We start from the raw sequence: 19585 nt of genomic DNA, 5'->3' as shown, positions 1-19585 counted from the left end.
GGGACAGATGGACATGTTTAGAAGGTCCGGGTACCACGTTCTCCTGGCCCAATCCGGGGCAATTACGATCATGCGGCTCCCGAAGACTCTCAGTCTCCTGATGACCTGAGGAATGACGGGAATCGGAGGGAACGCGTTCAATAGTGGGAAATTCCACTCCACCACGAACGTGTCCCCCAGAGCTCCTCTCGGGGGAAATTCCCTTGAGCAATACCTTTCGCACTTCCGGTTGATTCCGGTCGCAAATAAGTCCACTTGAGTGGTTCCCCAAAGGGCGAAGATATCTTGAATTACTTCCTGAGCAAGTTCCCATTCGTAGGACACTGTGCTCTGCCTGCTCAGAGCATCTGCCGTCATATTCTCTTCCCCAGCTAGGTGAACTGCCGTTAAAGAGATTCCTTCTTGAATTGCCCAATACCAGAGTTACATTGCCTCTCTGCACAGGAGAGGGAGTGACCCTACAACTCCTCTTTTGTTTAGATAATGCATGGCCACTGTGTTGTCCGTCATTATCAGGACATTCTTTTCTCTGACAGATGGCAGGAAAGTTTTCAGCGCTAGTCTGATTGCTCTCAGCTCCAGAAGGTTGATGTGTAGTTTGGACTCCGATGGAGACCAACAACCGCTGATTGTCAGATCGTTGGCATGAGCTCCTCACCCCTTGAGTGAGTCGTCCGTCACTACTGTGATCTCCGGCCATGGTTGCCAAAAAAGTTCTCCTTTCAGGATATTCTCTAAACAAGTCCACCATAGAAGATATTGGCCCTCATTACGACCCTGGCGGGAAGGGGTTTACGCCGGCGTAGAGCATGGCGTACCTTTCCGCCTGACTACGAGTTCCCGTAGTGCCATGGTGATTTTTACGCCTGCTTTTTGCAGGCGGAAAAATCCATGGCGCTACGGGACTTGTTGTTAATTACGCCACCGTAATTTACGGTGGCGTAATTAACGCCTTCCCCACTCCCATTATACCCTATGGGGCAAAAATGGGAATGGGGAAGGGTAAATGGGGATTGGGGACTTACCGCCCCGCCAAGGTCGGCATGGGGCGGTAAGTCCGCCAACCACCATGGCGGAGTTGGCAGCTTAGCGCCATGGACCATGGTGCAAATTGCACCATGGTTCTCCGCCAGGGTCGTAATGAGGGCCATTGACAAACCTTGTTCAGAATCTGGAGAAGATCCATCATTCGACCTGAGAACTGGGACCATGGAGTCTTTAGAGCCCATTGAAGGGATCTCATTCCATAAAGATGCAGGATGCCATGAGGCCGAGTAACCTTAAGAAGTCATAGGCCTGAAGATTTTGGCCATTTTGGAATTTGGAAACCATCTGAAGAATGTCTTGAGCCCTCGACCTGGGAGGCGAGCTCTTTCCCAGGGATGTGTCTAATACAGCTCCTATATATTGGAGGCATTGAGAAGGTGTCATTTGTGACTTCTTGAAATTGAGGGAGAAGCCCTGTCTGTGGAGGAAGTGGCAGGTGACTTTCAGGTGATCTAGTGCCTGTTCGGCAGAACGTGCTCTGATCAGCCAATCGTCCAGGTAGGGGTAGACCTGAATCCCCCCTCTCCTGAGGTGCTCTGCCACCACTACCATCAGTTTGGTGAAGACCCTCGGGCGGAGGTCAATCCGAATGGCAGGACTCAAAACTGATAGTGTGAGTCGCCAACTACGAACCTCAGGTATTTTCTGTGCTTGAGATGAATCGGCACATGAAAATAAGCACCCTGGAGGTCCAATGACACGAACCAATCCTGAAGTTGAAGGGCCTGAAGGATCTGAGAAAGGGTAACCATCTTGAACTTGTCCTTCCTGAGGAACTTGTTCAAGTTTCTTAAGACCAGGATGGGTCTCAGTCCTCCGTCCTTTTTGGGGATCAAAAAATATGGGGAGTACCATCCCTTGTTCCTCTCTGCTGCAGGTACCGGTTCTATAGCACCTTTCTCCAGCAGGATTAAAACTTCCTGCTGTAGGAGCGGGTCTGAAAACTTCAAATGGTGTCTCCTTGGTGGATTGCTTTGAGGTTGCGTTAGAAAAGGAAGCCAGTAACCTTGGGCTATTATTTCTAGAACCCAAACATCTGAAGTAATGGCTCGCCATTCTTGCAGATGTTGTGACAGCTTGCCTCCTACAGGTGTCTTGTGATGCAAGTCCTCAAAGTGGTTTTGAGCCGGTTGCTGCAGAAGCTGATGGCAGAGAGGCTGTAGCTGTAGCTGGCTTTGCAGTTTTCCTCGTCCACCGCGAGTGGCCTTTCTCTGGCCCCTTTGACTGCCATTCCTCTCGCCTTTCCAAATGTGGAGTATTAACGATAGGATCGTCCCCTCCAAGATTGACCTGGTGCACGAACAGGCTGAGGTTGCCTAATGGCAGCTCCCAAAGTCTTGGCAGCTGCCTTTGAGATCTGCAACCTCTCAAGGCTCTTGTCAGCCTTGCTGCCAAAAATGTGAAACCCGTCAAAGGACATGTTCAGGAGACGGTTCTGCATGTCTGGTGCGAAACCCGACTTCCGTAACCATGCAAATCTGTGCATTACCTTGCTAGTGCCCATGGACCTGCTCACACTATCTACAGTGTCCAATCCAGATTCAAGGGATTCTTGTATGGCCTCCTTTCCATCTCTAACAATGGCTAGGAAACATTCCCTTTTGTCCCCTTCTGTTATGTGCTCTGCCGCCATCGCAATGCACTCCCACAGAATGTACGAAACTTTGCCAAGGCACATGTGGAGTTGGTTGATTTTAATGCCATTCTCCCCGCTGAAAATGCCTTCCGTGCCCAACCATCCACACGCTTTTCGTCCCTTTCCGGAGGGATAGAAGGGTGTGCCAGTTTGTTAGAAGCTGTGGCTGCCTGTATGACCAAACTTTCGGGACTGGGATGTTTAGACAGATAGCCGGGGTCGCTACTGGCAGGGCGGTATTTTGAAGTAAGGGATTTATTCACTGGTGGAATAGAATCCGGAGTCTCCCAATTTTTGGCCACCCTATTTTGCAAGGCTACGTGAAAAGGTAGTATTGGGTCTTCAGTAGGACCATGATCCAATATGTCTGTTAGATCATCTTGGATGAATTGGGCTGGAGGTCTGGCCCATCCTAAATAATCTATTACCTTTGTCATTAGCTGACGATATGATGGACTGGCATGTTCTCCTGGTTCTGGTCTACCAAAGTAATTTTCAGGAGATGTATCAATACCACTTGCATTCGATGGGCTCAAGGTCGCGCGAGTGTCGGAGCGATGACGCTCCCGGCCGGCTTCCGAGGAAGGCGTGGACCGAGGCTTCGCTTTCTCAAACACCTTCATCATTTTGACCCTGAATGCTTCCCATTCTTTGGATGATCAATGTTTAGTGGGACATTTCATCCTTTTTGGGGATTCGTCCGAGGACGAGGTGGAGGGGACCTGAGGCGTTGTTTCCTCGATATTTTCGTCAAAGACGACGAGCAATGGGAATAGCTTTGGGACCTGAACCAATGCCTTTCGCGTCGAGGAGATTTCTCCTCACGGGACCTCGACTCGACGCTAGAGGCTTTACGGTCGGATTTGCGACCTATCTGTAGTTTTCCCCTCCTTTCTTGCAAGGCCTTCCCCATCATCGCCTGACACTCCGTACAGGCCTCCATGTCGTGGCCTTCTCCGAGGCACCATAAACACTCTCGGAGCGGGTCTGTGATCGACATTTTTGAACCGCACAACTTGCACTTTTTGAAACCTGATCTCGGGGTCGTGGTCGGCGTCGATGACGAGGACATATTCGATATTATTTTCTATTCTCACAGAACTCGAGGCGTGCCGAATCTCCGAAGCAACGTATACTGCGGAAAAACGGAACTGAGGCCAACGGGCGCCGCGTGTGCTACTTATACACCCGATGACATCCCCCTCGATGGAGGCCTTCGAGGGATCATCGACTCGACGACATCGACGCACGGCGCCCCCTGCTGAAATGTTTTTCCAAAGCAGCTAAAGCTGGATGGAATACATCTAAAATAAGGAATACGTTGGAGGACACAATCCACTCGAAGTAGCATATAAAGTGTAGTATTAAAGGGCATCTCTGTTTCTAATTCAGTTTTCGAGGAGTATTTTCAACCGGATGTGAAACCCTAATCAAGGCCCCTTTTTCTGATGCCATAGAATGATCCAAAATCTCTCCTCTATTTGCAATTAATTTAAATATAGCAAGATATGTCTGGAGTTCGGTGATTAAAAAGCATATGTTTGAAAACTATGGTGAGGGCGGATAGCTCAGGGGCAACACGATTGTCGTGGAAGCAAGACAACACAGCGCAACACAGGTTTCAATCCCGATCCTGCGCTTAGAAACCAATCTCTGGTATTAAGCATGTTATAAAAAAAGAACAAGTATAATACCAAGAGGGTTGCCCAAACATATGCATTTAAAGCATTCAAAACAGTAAATGGAAACTGAGCCCAGGCCTGTTAGATTTACGGGTATTAAAAAGGATATAAGAAAATAAGCAGAGTGGCAGTAATCAGGAGGCAAGACACCAGGATCATTGCTCTCAACATAAAGTGAGTTTCCGGTTGAAAGCATAGTCCACAAACAGGATTACAGAGTTTTACCATTTAGAAACCTAAACTGCTGCTGCAGGCCCCCGTCCTTAAGCATACCACCGGTAGTTAGCTAAGAAGGAAGATTTTGAATTATATCAACCTCAGATTGTCCAGGATCAGATGCCAATACTTTTCTTATTCCGTTCCACAGTCCCAGCATGAGTATTCTAATGGTTTTAAGAACGTCTTGTCTCTCCTTAGATTCATAATTATGTTTAAAGATCCTCTCTTTGATGTTCCTTTTGAAGTCCTTCTTCCCTGGCCTGTTATTCTGGCTGGTGCGTGAACTGCTTTATCTGTTGGCCTTATGATAATGTGTTTCCTTTGGGTTAATGAAGATGGAGAATCATGCAATTTTGCTTATGACCTTTAACCAAATATATCATGAATACATCTGTATTACAATGGGAATACTTATAAAAGAAGTCAAGATGATATTTCCTTCTTTTTAAAACACACTCCAAACTAAATGGTCATTTTATTACGATTAGCTATCCCAATGGTACTCAATTCATTGACCTTGGGAGGATAAAATGGTACGTCAGCCTGGTGGGATTGAAACGTGATCTACAGCTTATTCATAGAACTCTACAGCAGGTCAACCCTGTTGGTTATATTTACATAAATGCCTCATAGCATTCGCAGAAAACACTTAGCTCGGTGGACAGTAGTGGTTGGGGACTTTCCTAGGAAGAGTTATTCAGGATAAACTTAAGGGGAGGCGGCAGGAGGTGTGTAAAATATAAACAAAACAATGCTACAATTGTACTTAAAGGATATTACTTCTCACCAGTTTGACTTCTAGTTTGTGATGTGCAGCTCCATGGCGTATCTTCAAACTGGACCCAGGTCCTTAAGGTGGAAGGGAGGTCTGATTTTAATGAGTCGTTAAGAGGAGGGATAGCCGGAGATTCAGTTGAAGCCCTGTCCATGGCACAGCCCAGATCCACATAGCCAGGGTTCTCTGATGTTCCACCATCCACAGTGAGGTTATCATCAGAAGAGCTCTCGTCCGAGGAAGATAATCTTTTGGGTGTCTGAGGGTCACCTCCTGGAACTGTGGAAGGACAAAGAGGTTTGTCAGGAATCTTTGTGGCTCATTCGCATACAGAAATCACAATTCCAATTATCAGGTAGGAATGCCACAATAAACTCACAACAGTAAAATATAGTTTGTTATTAATTGAGTTCTGGGATTCAGCACGTGCTGGGATATTCATTTACAACAAAGATCCCATGATAGACAAAAAAACAACTCAAGAACATCTGCCAGGTCCTACTTGATTTTGCACAGAACTTCGGGAAAGAAGGGAAGGTTGGAAACGCAAACACTAGCTCCTTAAGCCACTTCAGGCAAAGCATCAACCCCCTAGCTCTGGGGATGAGTGGACATAAGGCAAGACTAACAAAGCCACGTGCATACAGCAAGTTCAAATCTCTCCCCTCTTACATCAAACAGAACTCTACATCTCTACAACCAATTTACATACCACCCCACTGGCCAATGCAACCTAGCTCCATTCCACAAGAGGCTCCCATCTGGACACAAATGCCTCTATGCCCTTGATACAAACCACCAAGAAACAGATCTGCATACAACTTCCAGGAACTTCTGAACAACACAACAGCTAAGCATTTTACCTTTCACCCCACCAACCTAACTTCACACCCATATTTCAGATCCGTCAGAGCACCTGGGGACCATACAAGTGGTGCAGGGTATAATTCCTAGTAACATAACATCCTCAAAGCGGTCCGGAAAAGCAGGATCAGATGAGTACACTGTGTTCGGAATACTGCCCCATCAGGGAACTAAGCTCTAACCAGAGCCTCCTGATTTTCAAATCAAGAGTGAGGCAGAAGAAGCATGGTGGCAGAAAATGGACCTCAAGAAGCAGAAATCTGGAATAATCCTTCTCCACCAGTCATGAAACAAAGGAACTATGAATTTATTAGGAAAGAGCTTCAAAGTGTCCTCTTCAACTAAGCATTCCATCATCGAAGTGAAGTCAATTCTACCAATCAACTCCCCTTATCAATTAGCCCTCAGCCACCCTACGATATTATTGGATCTTGTGTTCTCCCTGCATAACAGCTGAAGACCAACCACATCCAAAACATAGCTGCACATTAATGAGGATCAGGACATACTTCAATCTTTGTTCACATGCAATGTTCAATGAAATGGACCAATTGGGTATGTGCTCACCTCATGAGAAAAAGAATAAATGAAATAAACACGAGCAACACTGTAACAAGCACAGTGACTAAGAAGAAAAAGGCACATGATAACTAGAAAAGAAAAATATAAAAACAGATGCAAGCTGCATGTAAATGCTTAAATTGCAAATAAACAGAATAATTCAGTAAATGTAAACTATGCGTTAGGTGGTTTAACAACATTTCCACTGTGCACTTGGACTTCACCCACAACAAAATCAGCCGTCAATATAATGTCCTTCGCAGCGCTAACAAAACTTAACACGTGTGGCAATGTCCCCGCCTGTCTCTGGGCATGCTGGATGTAGTTATTTTATTTTAAAGTGTTTTTTATTGGCATTTAGTTAGTTAGAGCGATGCATTTCAACGTGCCATTTACCGTTCAGATCATACATTTATGCCAAGTTTTAATAGCAACCTTCAAGCAAAGAAAAAAGAAAACAAACAGTTTCCTACACAGTTCTTATGGTGTATTGCATAGTTCAGCGGGATAGGTTTCCTGGTGCATGGGATGTAGTTCTTAACCCCCCATTCCTGGCGTCCCTATCGGCCATTGTCAGTTGGATGTGGGTGGGCGGTTGTGCAAGCATAAGATGAGCATGTTCCAAGGTACGAGGCTCGCTCAGGGAGGTTTATCGTCTGACGGGTGTAACATGTCCCACACTAGTGCCTTCCATACGGCCCATTTGTCATTGTTGTCTTGCTCAGATCTATTGAACCCTTCCATCCGCACTTTGATTATACATCAGCGTGAACAATGGTTCCGCTTGTGGCTCATCTGGCCAGCCCTCCCATCTGCCTTTAGCCAGCCTGCGGATGCATTGGTACCAGAGGAACTGCCCGCTCAAGATGCCCTCTCTCTCTTGCATTGAGTTGAACTCTCTGAATGACCCCCCTTCATAAACATCGCCCCATGCGTATATCCCTTTCCCTTCCCATCTTCTCAGCACCTCCATGTCTGTGCTGTCTCAGCATATGTCTGCTGCTATCGGCAGTTCTGGGGAATAAGGGCGCTCAAGTTTCAGGGGGGCTTGCATTCTCCTCCATACTTTTCTTCCTAGCATTATCACCATTGGGTTGTGTTCTGTGTTCCCGTGCGTTACCAACAATATTTCTTTCAGTTTAATGGGGCCACCAGGTGTTGTATCAGGCCTGTCTCTGAGGTGGAGTCGTCCGCCACCCATTTGACCACATGGCTGCGCTGAGCTGCTAGATAGTACCTTTCCAGGTCTGGCAGTTTCACGTCCCCTTTGTTGTACGGTAGGCGTAGTGTTGTTAGTGAATAGTGAAAGTTTGTGGCGGGGGGTGCCCCATAGAAATTCCTGCATCAGTGTCTCCAGTGTGCGGAAGAAAGATGCTTTGATGTAGTGGTGCACATTATTAAAGAAATACAGGAATCTCGGCAGGCTGATCATTTTAGTAATGGCCACCCTGCCTAGGAGAGAGAGTGACAGCTTAGACCAGAACTTTATTGACTTCCCCAGGCCCTGCGCCACCCTTGCCATGTTGTGTTCATGCCTCTGTTCTGGTGTGTGCTTTATGTTAACTCCCAGGTATTTGAACAAGTCCGTCTCCCAGTTGAGACCCACTGCCGGTAATGTGCTGGTGTCCCTCCCGCTCAGCCTCGCTATTGGGAATATGCATGATTTAGATCTGCTAAAGCTAATACCTGACACATTGGCGTAGTTATCCAATATATCTAGGATGACTGCGACATTTAGATGTGGATCCCTTATGCATAGTAGCACATTGTCTGCGTAGAGTGACAGAAGGTGTCCCCCCCACACCCAAATGCCGGCATGTAAGTATTATTTCCTAAGGTATATCGCAATTGGCTCAAGGCCCAGGACGTAAAGCATTCGGGATAATGGGCAGCCCTGTCTGGTCCCCCTCTTTATGTCCCAAATCGCCAACACCATCCTCCCAGTTTTGACCCTAACTTTGGGGTTTGTGTAAAGGATCCGAACCCAGCGAATGAAAACCTCCCCAAATCCGAACTCCCATAGCGTCGCCGGTAGCCACTCCCAATAAATTGAATTCAACGCTTTTATAGCGTCCAGGGAGAGTATAGCATAATCCCTTTGGGATCCCTCCGTCTGCGCCACGATGTGTTGCTGTCTGCGTAGGTTCAGAGCAGTGCTGCGCCCCGGTATAAAGACTGTCTGATTGCTATGTATCAAGCCCCCTATTATTCTGTTCAGGCACTTGGCTAGTATAGTGGTGAGGATCTTAACATCATAGTTCAGCATCGCTAGTGGGCGATAGGAGTCGCATTCTTCGGTTGGTTTGCCAGGCTTAGATATCGGGACAATTAGCGTTTCTCCCATGGACCCCGGCAGTTCCCCATTAGTGAATACTTCTCGGTAAACCTCCAGCAGTACTGGAGCGATGGTTGTCTCGTACATTTTGTAGAACAACGGTGGGAGTCCATCGCTGCCAGGTGTCTTGCTGGAGGCAAGGGATCTTATTGCCTCAGCAACATCATCCCCTGTAATTTCCTCATCCAGGGTTTCAAATTGTGTCCATTCTATCTTGGGGAGACCTATTTCCTCCAGCGTATCCAGTATGTCTGACTGTGCCACCAGGTGGTCGGGGCTGTACAGTCGGGAGTAGAAGTCCCTGAATGTGTCGTTTATTGCCTGCTGTGTGTTGTATACTATGCCTGCTGCATCCTTAATCTTCGTGACTTGGTGTCTAGGATATTCTCTTTTACACAGCCACGCCAGTAGCCTGCCGGGTCTGTCTCCCTCAGCGTGTGCCCTGGCGGTTTTCACTGCATAATCAAACTTAGAGAGTCTTACCCATGCTTCCTGACAGTCCTCTCGCAGCTTCGCCAGTGCCCCCTCCTCCTCCCGTGTCCACTGCAGGTTAGATTCCTTGTGTTTTATCCCGTCTTCCATTTCCTCTAGGTCAACTCTTAGTGTTTTCCTTATACGTCCCGCTCCTGTGATGGCCTTGCCCCTCACCACCACCTTCATTGCCTCCCAGACCATACACCATCGCTCAACGCTGCCCACATTCACCTCCAAGTACTCCTTCAGTTTGTCTCGTAGCCCTTCTGTGAAGGCGTGGTCCGTCAAGGCGTCTGATGACATGCGCCAGAGCGGTATGCGTGGCCTGGGGCCCCTTGTTTTCCACGTCTCCAGCAATGGCGAGCGATCCAAGATTGATCTACCCCAGTACTTTGCTGAGTCTATTTGTGGCAGGTGGTGCTTGGGCACGAATAGGTAGTCCTAAAGTGAAGGGTGTGTGGGGAGGAGAAGTACGAGTAGCCCCTGTCCACTGGGTGGAGTTTGACCAACGCATTTAGTGCCGCCGACGCAGCATCGCAACATCGTTTCTGGTTGCTGCCGGTCTGGATCTGTCCAGCTACCGGGCTCTGACACAGTTAAGGTCCCCTGCCCAGATGCAGAAGCTATCTTGGTGGTGGGCTAGTTTAGTCCCCATAGCGTCTAAACGTTTTGGGATCCTGTGTTTGGGGAAATACAAGTTTATTATGCAGACTTCAACTTGTTCGATCCACCCCTTACCACCAGGTATCGGCCCTCAGGATCCGCCTCCCAAGTTAGTGCTTTGAATGGGACCGCTGGGCTTATCCAAATGAGTACCACCCGGGCGTACTTGGAGTAGGGAGCCCCGTAACACTGCCCGTCCCAGTGGTCTAGTATTGTGCCCATTGTTTGCTGCATCAGGTGGGTCTCCTGGAGCAGTGCAATGGACACCCGTTTCCTATTGAGGTAGGACTTCACTCAGTTCCTGCGCATATATGTTCCCAGGCCCCAGACATTCCATGTTAGAATTTTGATCTCATTAGCCATTCTAGTGTGTGGGTCCCCCCTCCCCAGCCTTTAGTCCCCAGTTCCCATTCCAGTGTCCCTTCTGGACTCTTGCCCCATGTGGCCTGTTCCCCCTCCCAGCCACACTCATCGCCGTACCAGAGTTCCATATTGCACATCGCATTTTGTGTAGGAAACAAACCGTTAATAGTTCTAAAACAAACTAAAACCAAACAAACTCTCAACAAATCCAAAACTAAGTAACTGCAATCAGCAGCCAATTTACGCGCTCGAGCACTCCTGCAGCTGCCGGACCTCCCTGGGTCACGGCGTGCGGGCTATGGTGCGTCAGCAACTGGCTGACACCGAACAAATCATAGGGCATGTTCATTCACTCCGTCGGAGGTGCTTACCTCCCTCCTGCCTTAAATCAGGATGTGTTGCTCTTTTGGAACCTTATCTTGCACCAGAGGGACCTTCCATCACTGTGTTCTGCTACCCCCCCATCTATTGGGACCATTGCTTTTCATGTGACCACATCTTTGCCGTCGTCTAAGTTGTTGTGCTCCAGCCACATGTTTGCCGCTGCCAGTGTTTCCAGAAAGACGGCCCGTCCTTTGTAGAGAATCTTAAGCCGAGATGGGTACATCAGCATGTACTTGAGGTTCAACTTCCTGAGTTTCAGCTTGATTGGGACAAACGAGTTCTGCACTCTCTGTACCGCCGGGGTGTAATCCGGGTATATGGCTATATTGGCATTGTCTCGGCGAATTACGCCACCTTCCCTGGAGAATTTCAAGATTACTTCCCGGTCGCGGAAGTTCAGAATTTTCGCTATCAAGGGGCGAGGGTGTGAGCCCGTTGGTGGTCTTTTTTGCAAGGATCTATGGCCCTTTCTATGGGCCCTGCATTATCATGTTTTCAACAAAGTCCGTTGGGTTGGATCCTTCCATCCCTTCCGGGACTCCCAGGATCCGTATGTTGTTGCTTCTGGCCTGTCTATCTGCGTTCTCCGCTCGAGGTTCAAGCACTGCGTTCCTCTTTTCTAGCTCTGTCAGCCTTTTTCCGAGGTCAGTGGTAATTTCTGTCGTCTCTTTCAGTGCCGTCTCGGCAGTAGTGACTCTCTCCCTGAGATTTCTCATGTCTTGTCTCATCAGTTGTACATCTGATTTGACCTGTTCGATCTTTGTGTCTATGAAGGTCCGTAGGGCTGCAATGGCTTCGAGTACTTGATCCTCTTTAGCGGCAGTATCCTTCTCGGGCTGCTCAGGGTGTGTTTCTGGGGTTGTTTGTGGTTGCCCTTTTTGTTTGGCAGCGTGAAAGGAGTCCATGATTGTTGGGTCCTTCTTGTGTTTTGTGGAGGGTATGTCTTCAGTGCTATTAGGTTGTGTGTTGTGTGTGTGGTCTCTTTTTTCACAGGTTCTCCCCGTTTTCGTGATGTGCGCTTTTCTGCTTGTGCGCTGTTCCCCTTCTCGTGAGGGGGTCCCCAGGTCTGTCCAGCCGGGCACCACTCCTTATTGTGATTTAAGCTTGTGGGGTTGCTGCTTCTTGAGCTGCTCGCAGTCTGTTGGGATTTAGGGTTAGTGTTTTGTGCTCCACTCCAGTGGCGCGTCGGCAGCGCCCGGCACCAGGCTCGAGTTATGTTGTGTTTGCTGCTGCGCAACGGGCCATGGGTCCTCTTGTGATGGCCGGTGTGGCGCTTCAGGTCTGCCTGGCGTTATTGTGCTCTGCTGTCCCCCCCGTGCAGGGGTCCCTCAGATCAGCCTGGCCTGGCGCCCCTCTAGATGGTGGTACATGTCTGTGGGCATGTGGTCCCTTATGCCAGCCGCAACCTGCGAGAGTTTGGCGCTATTATGTGACACCCTGGCAGTTCGTTGGTGACATCCTGGAACCGGGTGTGAGCTGGGACGCACTCTCCGCTGCGCGACGGGCAGTGACACCCTTTGCTTTGGGTCATGTAGCGTGCCTGGGTTGCCCAGCGATTTCAGCGCACCTGCGAGCTTTCTGTGAGGGGATCGCTCAGATTAGTGCAGTCCAGAGCCTCTTCTTTATGGAGTGGTCTGCGCGCTCTTTGGTTAGTGGAGCTCAAGCGTTCTGCACCCTGTGGGTGTTTGGTACTGTTGGTTAGTGCTCCATTGACAGTACGGCAGCACTGGTCTGGGTTGTGTGGCCTCGCTGCAGCACAGCGGGGCCCGCTACCCTTCACTCCAATCTGTGTGGCGTCCCTGGTTTCCCAGCGCCGCTGGCAAGCCACTGTCCTTCCCATGTGGGGGTCCCTCAGATTAGGGTAATCAGGCATTTGTCTTGGTTCGCACGCTTTTGGATATTATCCCTCAGGCTGTCCTGTGGCAGTTTGATATTAGTGGTTGGTGCAGTTAGCGGGGTCCAGGGTGCGTTTGCCCACCGTGCCGCAAGGGGGCCGTGTTATTTCTTTTAGGGTCAGCGCAGCACGCCTAGTCCGTCCTACGTTGCTTCCACGTGTGTAGGGCCCCAGGGGTGGTGCTTCAGTTATTGCCTGTGCGTTCCAGCGTCTCTCTGTTTTCTCTAGTGCCCAGTCCTGGGCCTCCCTTTGTTGTCTGCTTGGGGGCCATGGGGGAAGTTAATGTACCCCAGCTGCGCAGTCCAGCCCCTTCACCCAGGCCCGCTTACTGGAGTTTAGCCAGAGTATTTCCCTAGCCCTCAAGAAGGCCTCAGTGTACCTTCCGTGCCCGTGGGGTCCTGCTGGGGCCCTTCTCCGCCGTTCCAAGTTTTGTCCGGCGTGCGTGTGTCCTCTCAGCCTGCACCGGGTGTCCCCCGCACTGCGCGGCTCTCTCCTTTTGACTTCCAGTGCCTGCAGGGACACACGGCGGGTCCCGAAGATCCAGTCGAGCTGTCCAGCTCTCCCTGCTAATGGCCTCCCGTAGCGGGCCACTGGCGATGCGCCGCCTGTGTCCGGGCCATCCTGTCGCTGTTCTTGGTCCGCCGTCCCAGTGCGTTTAGCACTTTCTGGCACTCGCTGTCCCCGGCTTGCTCTGAAATGCAGGGGGTCTGTGCAGCCGCAGTGTCAGGCCCCAAAGAGTCACAGAGTTCTTCCCAGATGCCATCAAATGCAGCGTAGTGTGCAGCGATAGCTTGCCCCGCTGGCCGCTTCAGCCGCTCCTCCCCTTCAATGCCGGATCGTAGTCGCGCCGGCCATTTTGGATGGCGGGGGGCCCCCTCTTCACCGCTACTTTTCTCCCTATCTGCGTTCCGGTTTTTCAGCGCATGCATCTAGGGGGGTTAGAGATGCAGTTGTTTCACCCTCCGGTGCACATATTGTCGGTGAAATTAGATTATCTGTGGGTCAGTTACAGGATCATCTCAGGATCTAGGCAGGAACTCCGAGCCTGCACGTCTTCACGGCATGAACTCAGGCCACGCCCCCGCTGGATGGAGTTATGTCTTGTACCGCGCACTGCTGCCACTTTACTCGCATGGGCCCGGTGCCATCAGCCGAGTCATGATGCTGGGTCTGAAGGTGCTGTATGGGGAACCTCTAGACCAACCCGCCAAATCTCAGATGTGTGTTAGAGGGCTGCCGGTCCCTTAAAGGATGCCCGTATGTATCATTTGTTCTGCTGTCCCTGAACCCTGATTGGTTAATGCTTTGTTCTTTAATATGTTAATGTTAATGTTAAAGGACATTTGTACCGTACACTATCACCACCGGAGTGGTCCCCTGGCGCTCTGGCGGCTCTGAAAGAGGGAGGGAAGGTGAGTTAGTGGGAGGAGGCTGGAAAAGTGCAAGAGTGCAGTGATGTGCTGTTGGCAGCCTGAGCCCGGTGGGTCCGTCGGCTGGGACTGGGTGTATGCGGCCGGTAGTCGTCGTGTACTGATGTGCGAGTCTATGTGTGTTTATTGTTTTGTTGTTGCAGTGTAGTGAAGTTTGTGTGGTTTGTTGTGCTGGATGTTTGTGGTTGTTTTTGGTTTGGAGTTTGAGGGGTGTATGCAGAGGAGGAAATGTTAGTGGTATTGGTTAGTTGGCATCTCTATCCTGAATTGACCAGTTGGGCTCGCGTAATCTCACCCGATGGGGTGCTTGGGCACCCTGTGCCTCTGAAGGTCCGTGCCCGTTTTGCATTTGAGGCACCTTGAACATCTCTATGCCTCCTCTGCCCGCTCCATCGAACAACCTTGCATGTTCCTCACCCTCACCCACATGGCTAGTGCACCTGCCAGTGTCCATACCTCAGTTGGTGTGGTGATTGGTGGTATCTCGCCAGTTCCACAACCCAGTGGTATCTAGTTGTAGCTAAACGGGCGGTTGGGGATGGTAACGATTGGCTGGGGTTGTTGCCTCCATCTCCATGGGTCTCGCATGTGAACCACTTTGTCCGGCATCACCCCTCCCGGTGCCCTGAGTGCTTCTCAGTCGGTTCTGGGAGCTTGGCAATGTCCTTTCCAGTTTAGTCATTTTGTCTTACTGTTGTTTCGGTTTTAGTCTCTGGTATTGAAGAGCCAGGTTTTTAGTAATTTTCAGAATTTAAGGTGATCTTTGGTGTTCCTTATTTCTTTTGGGATGCTGTTCCAGGTTTTTGCAGCTAAGTGTTAGAAGGCGGTTCCTCCAAGTTTTTTCTTGATATAAGGTTTTAGTTCCTAAGACTTCTCAGGGAGGGATGGAGGCTCAACAAAAGTCACAAATCCAAAGCCTTGGTGTGGATGTAGGGGTTTGTGGATGAAGGACAGTTTGTGCAAGAGAGGAGCCTGTGGTGGAGATCAAGAAGGTGCTGGAAGAAGGCTGATTCGAAGAGTCGAGAAGGAGGAAAAGGAAAATGAGGTGGAATTTGGAGGGAACAGCAAGGAGAAGACTGGGCAAAGTTGTACGGAGGAGACTGGGAGAATGTGCGAGGATGATGCAAAGGACACTGAAGAAGGTCGTAAGGAGTATCAGAGATGAGCTCAATAACAGACCAACTCCCAAAAGACTGTTGAAGGGTTTTATTAGTTTGCTTGAAAGGGGATCTAAAGGACGTCCCTCTCTCTCTCTCTCTCTCTTTCGTCTACAGAAACCAGGACCCTCCCTAACTGGGACGTCACTACTGACCATGTTAGTATCTACTGATGATGTACTGCTATTGCCTAATTTCTACTTTTCGGATCACGATGGCCTGAGGGCAACTGCCTTATCTATAAGCTCCTCCCACTGGGACTTCCCAGGTGTGACTTACTCTAGTTATGTGTTAGTTCTAAAGGGTCATGGAGCTGTGCCTTCCAGATTCTCAAGCCCATTGATTCTCCTTCCTTTTACGGCCAGGTGTTCATCTCCCTGTTTCTCTCGATTATTCTATTCCCCTCCCACTACTCTAATTTCTCCAGCTCCACGCACCTTCTCTCTTCCCTCCGCCTGTGTCTTCCACCTCTGTCCCTCCAATAGGTCTCTCTCACCCTCTCTACATCCTACCTCCACCCTAAATCGTCACTCGCGCCTACTCTCTCCCGTGCTAATTTCCCCTCTCCACTACCACTCTCCCCTCTCCACTACTACTCTTCCCACTTCACTCCACTATTAGTGTCTACCCTCTCCACTTCTCTTCTAGTTAGACACCCTTGTTTCACATTTCTTACACACTGTCACCTTCCACTCACCCACCTTCCACGCGCACTCACAATACAGTACCTCTTGTTCTCACCAACCAATGCCTCCACCCTCCTGTGCACCGTCCTTCCTCCTTCTAGTCCCTCTGTATGCAAGTGCTTCCTCCTCTAACATGGCCCAAACAACGCACACCTTCCTGTTCCTGTCCCCAGCTCTATCATACTGAGACGATTCACTACATGTCATCACATCTCCCCAAAGGCGGGGGGAGCACTTTTTCATGAGGCTAGGGAGGTGAGGCTGCTACCCGGTAGTCCCCCTGGGATCATATAATGCAGGAGGATCTTATGGGTAGGGGCTACCCCTCAACCCTTCCTCCTAGGCAGAAGGATGGCAATCTAGGGTGTAGCACATCCTCTAGCCTCTCCTTCATCTACTAACCTCTTTGTAGACAGTAGACCTTTGTACTGTTGTAAAGTAGATTGCCTCAAGGTCCTGCAAAGTACTGAGACGAAGAAGAACCTCAGAAACATGGGTAATCCAGGTACTGGGACAAGGTGTAACACAGGAAAATTAAAGAAGTAACTGCAGCGGTATACATTTCCGAAGAGGCGTGGCTCCTTTTGTGACAAAAACCAAAAAAGGGCTGCCTGTTGGAGGGATAGAGCCAACCAGGACGAGAGGCAGTGAAGCTTGAGAGGCACAAAGGAGACATAGAGAAGGCCAGGACAGAGCCGAGAGCAATCCGCTCCCAGAGTCAAGAGGACAAAAGACTCCTTTGCCCAACAGCATCCAGACGGTAATAGAAGGCTGGCAGACGTTGATGTGAATGCGAGAAGCAGCATCCATACCGTCGCTCCAGGGGCCGGGCAGGACATCCACGAGGTGAAGGCACTGAGACACAGAGATGCCCGTGCCGCATACAGAGTAGGACAGAGACCTCAGGAACACAGAAGGTAACGGGAGAGGCGTGGGGCCTGGTAGGAGCTGGAAGGTACAGCAGACAAAAACCCTGTTCGAACATTACACACTGGGGTATCTTCCTTGTGTCAGTATTTGGCAAGCGAAACAGCCAAGGGGACATAAAGAGATGGGGAGAGAAACAGGGGTCGGGAACCCAAACCATACGAGTCATCTTCCTCATGGGAGTACTTGGCAAGAAAGTGAACCAAGTTGGCCAAACCAAAGGAAAAGAGAAACAAGGGTCGGGGACACAAACAAAGGAAATGATATAACTCATCTTCCTCGTGGAAGTACTTGGCAGGGAAGTGAACCAAGTGTGCCAAACCAAAGGAGAAAAGAGAAGCCAGGGTCACGGACCCTCATAACACTCAGAGTTGGGTGTTGTAACTATGAATACAGCAAGAAACAAAGATTAGGTGAAAACCCAATCATACAGCCGCTCTCTGGAATCCCATACTGGGTTTTATATTAGTTGTAATTTCACTATGTATAGTTCCTTCGATCCAATTCTTGAAAAAATACAAAAGTCAAATATATAGTGATTTTTCAATGTTGAAAATTATTTTATAGAAAGAAGTGACTAGTAGCCACCAAAATTGTTCTTCGTGAGGAAGAGATTGCCATAAATCACTCTATCTGAAGACTTTTTTTTGTGCCAATGCATTTCGGAATATAACAAATTCCTTCATCAGGGCAAGTCTGATGTAGGTGAGTAATGGCGAAATCTATGTTTCAGAGGTCAGGCTGCTCCACCGTGTACGGCGAGTAGGTGCTTTTAACAAGTCATTTGGGTGGGGGCATTTTGAAAACAAACGTGCACAGCCGGTGTGGTGGCCAATACATTCAGAGCCCGCCACGTGCCCCGTCAGGGTTCTTACTTCACATGGCGTTCACCAGCGCAAGCTCGGCCGTTATTTACTCGCGCGAACGGCCGAGCTTGCGCTGGTGAACGCCATGTGAAGTAAGAACCCTGACGGGGCACGTGGCGGGCTCTGAATGTATTGGCCACCACACCGGCTGTGCACGTTTGTTTTCAAAATGCCCCCACCCAAATGACTTGTTAAAAGCACCTACTCGCCGTACACGGTGGAGCAGCCTGACCTCTGAAACATAGATTTCGCCATTACTCACCTACATCAGACTTGCCCTGATGAAGGAATTTGTTATATTCCGAAATGCATTGGCACAAAAATAAGTCTTCAGATAGAGTGATTTATGGCAATCTCTTCCTCACGAAGAACAATTTTGGTGGCTACTAGTCACTTCTTTCTATAAAATAATTTTCAACATTGAAAAATCACTATATATTTGACTTTTGTATTTTTTCAAGAATTGGATCGAAGGAACTATACATAGTGAAATTACAACTAATATAAAACCCAGTATGGGATTCCAGAGAGCGGCTGTATGATTGGGTTTTCACCTAATCTTTGTTTCTTGCTGTATTTTTTGGGTTTGGGTGTCTCCAGGCCTTTTTCAGCCAGCTCCTGCATAGAGGATCTAACTTCCTAACAAAGACTTATCACACTAGAAACTTTTGATAACGCCAGAAGGATTCGATACTCCTGTGGTGCCCACTCAAATTTGCTTCCTGTTGTAACTATGAAACCTAATGAGGAAAAGACATGGAGAAGGGAGTAATTCCCTGTGGTAGTAAGAGATTGCACTACAGATCCTAGGAGAAGGGGGTCATTCTCCAGGTAATTTGGGCCAGGAGGAAGGTCCAACATGGAGTTGTTCCCCGAGGTCTTTGTGAGACTGAGACCAAATGCTAGGAGAAGGGAGGCATTCTCCTGGCCCACAGAGAAGGTGAATATTGATTTGGGAACTTTGTGGCCTGGGGAAGGGAGTCATTCCTCCAGGGTATCTGATCTGAGACTGAATGCCCAGAGAAGGGAGGAAATCTCCTGGGATCAGAACAGGGCTGCTTTAATCCTTAGTTTGTGTTAGGGCCAGAAGTAAGGTTTCTTGACACAGGACCGTGGACACTTTTATTTTAACAGACATCCTGACAGTCACCATAGGTCTTTAGTTGAGGCAGGGAAACCTCTCTTAGGAATGGGGAAAGATAGGTTTACTCTTGCTTTATTACATAATAAAAGTCTTTGACCCCAACATGCCACCTTTGTGTCAGAGTCCTTCTGCACCCTGTGAGTTTGTAGATGTAGGAGACTGACACACAGGTGGCATGCTTTTGGCTATAGACATTTATTAGTGAGAAAATGAAAGAGAAAACCCTATCTGACCCTAGTTTTAAGAGGGGTTTCCCTGCTTCCACAAATACTAAGGAAATTGTCAGGATGTCAGTCTAAAGCAAAGAGTCCACCGTCCTGTGTCAAAAGCCTAATTCCATCTCTTACATTACAAACTTAACTAAGAAGGAGGGGCGGTCCTCTTGGCCCAGAAGAATGGCTGCTCCCTTCTTCTGGACAAATGTACAAAGTTCAGTTCTGGCTGAAGCAAACCAAATTGTTCTTCTCCAGGAATGTAA

General features: G+C 49.0%; 1 protein-coding gene across 2 annotated transcripts in view; it reads right to left on the bottom strand.

Annotated features, from left to right (window-relative positions):
- The window catches only part of STON2 (stonin 2), a 991146-nt gene that overhangs the window by 682258 nt on the left and 289303 nt on the right, over positions 1 to 19585 (bottom strand). For both annotated transcript variants that reach the window (XM_069637853.1, XM_069637852.1), the window contains one exon: positions 5372 to 5638. In XM_069637853.1, the coding sequence (XP_069493954.1) occupies positions 5372 to 5638 (267 nt within the window). The remainder of the gene's footprint in view (positions 1 to 5371; positions 5639 to 19585) is intronic.

The sequence above is a fragment of the Ambystoma mexicanum genome, chromosome 14, assembly GCF_040938575.1.
Source record: "Ambystoma mexicanum isolate Mex_15411 chromosome 14, UKY_AmexF1_1, whole genome shotgun sequence".
Lineage (NCBI taxonomy): Eukaryota > Metazoa > Chordata > Amphibia > Caudata > Ambystomatidae > Ambystoma > Ambystoma mexicanum.
The sequence above is the reverse complement of the archived record's forward strand: the minus strand, read 5'-3'. Positions and strand labels throughout refer to the sequence as shown.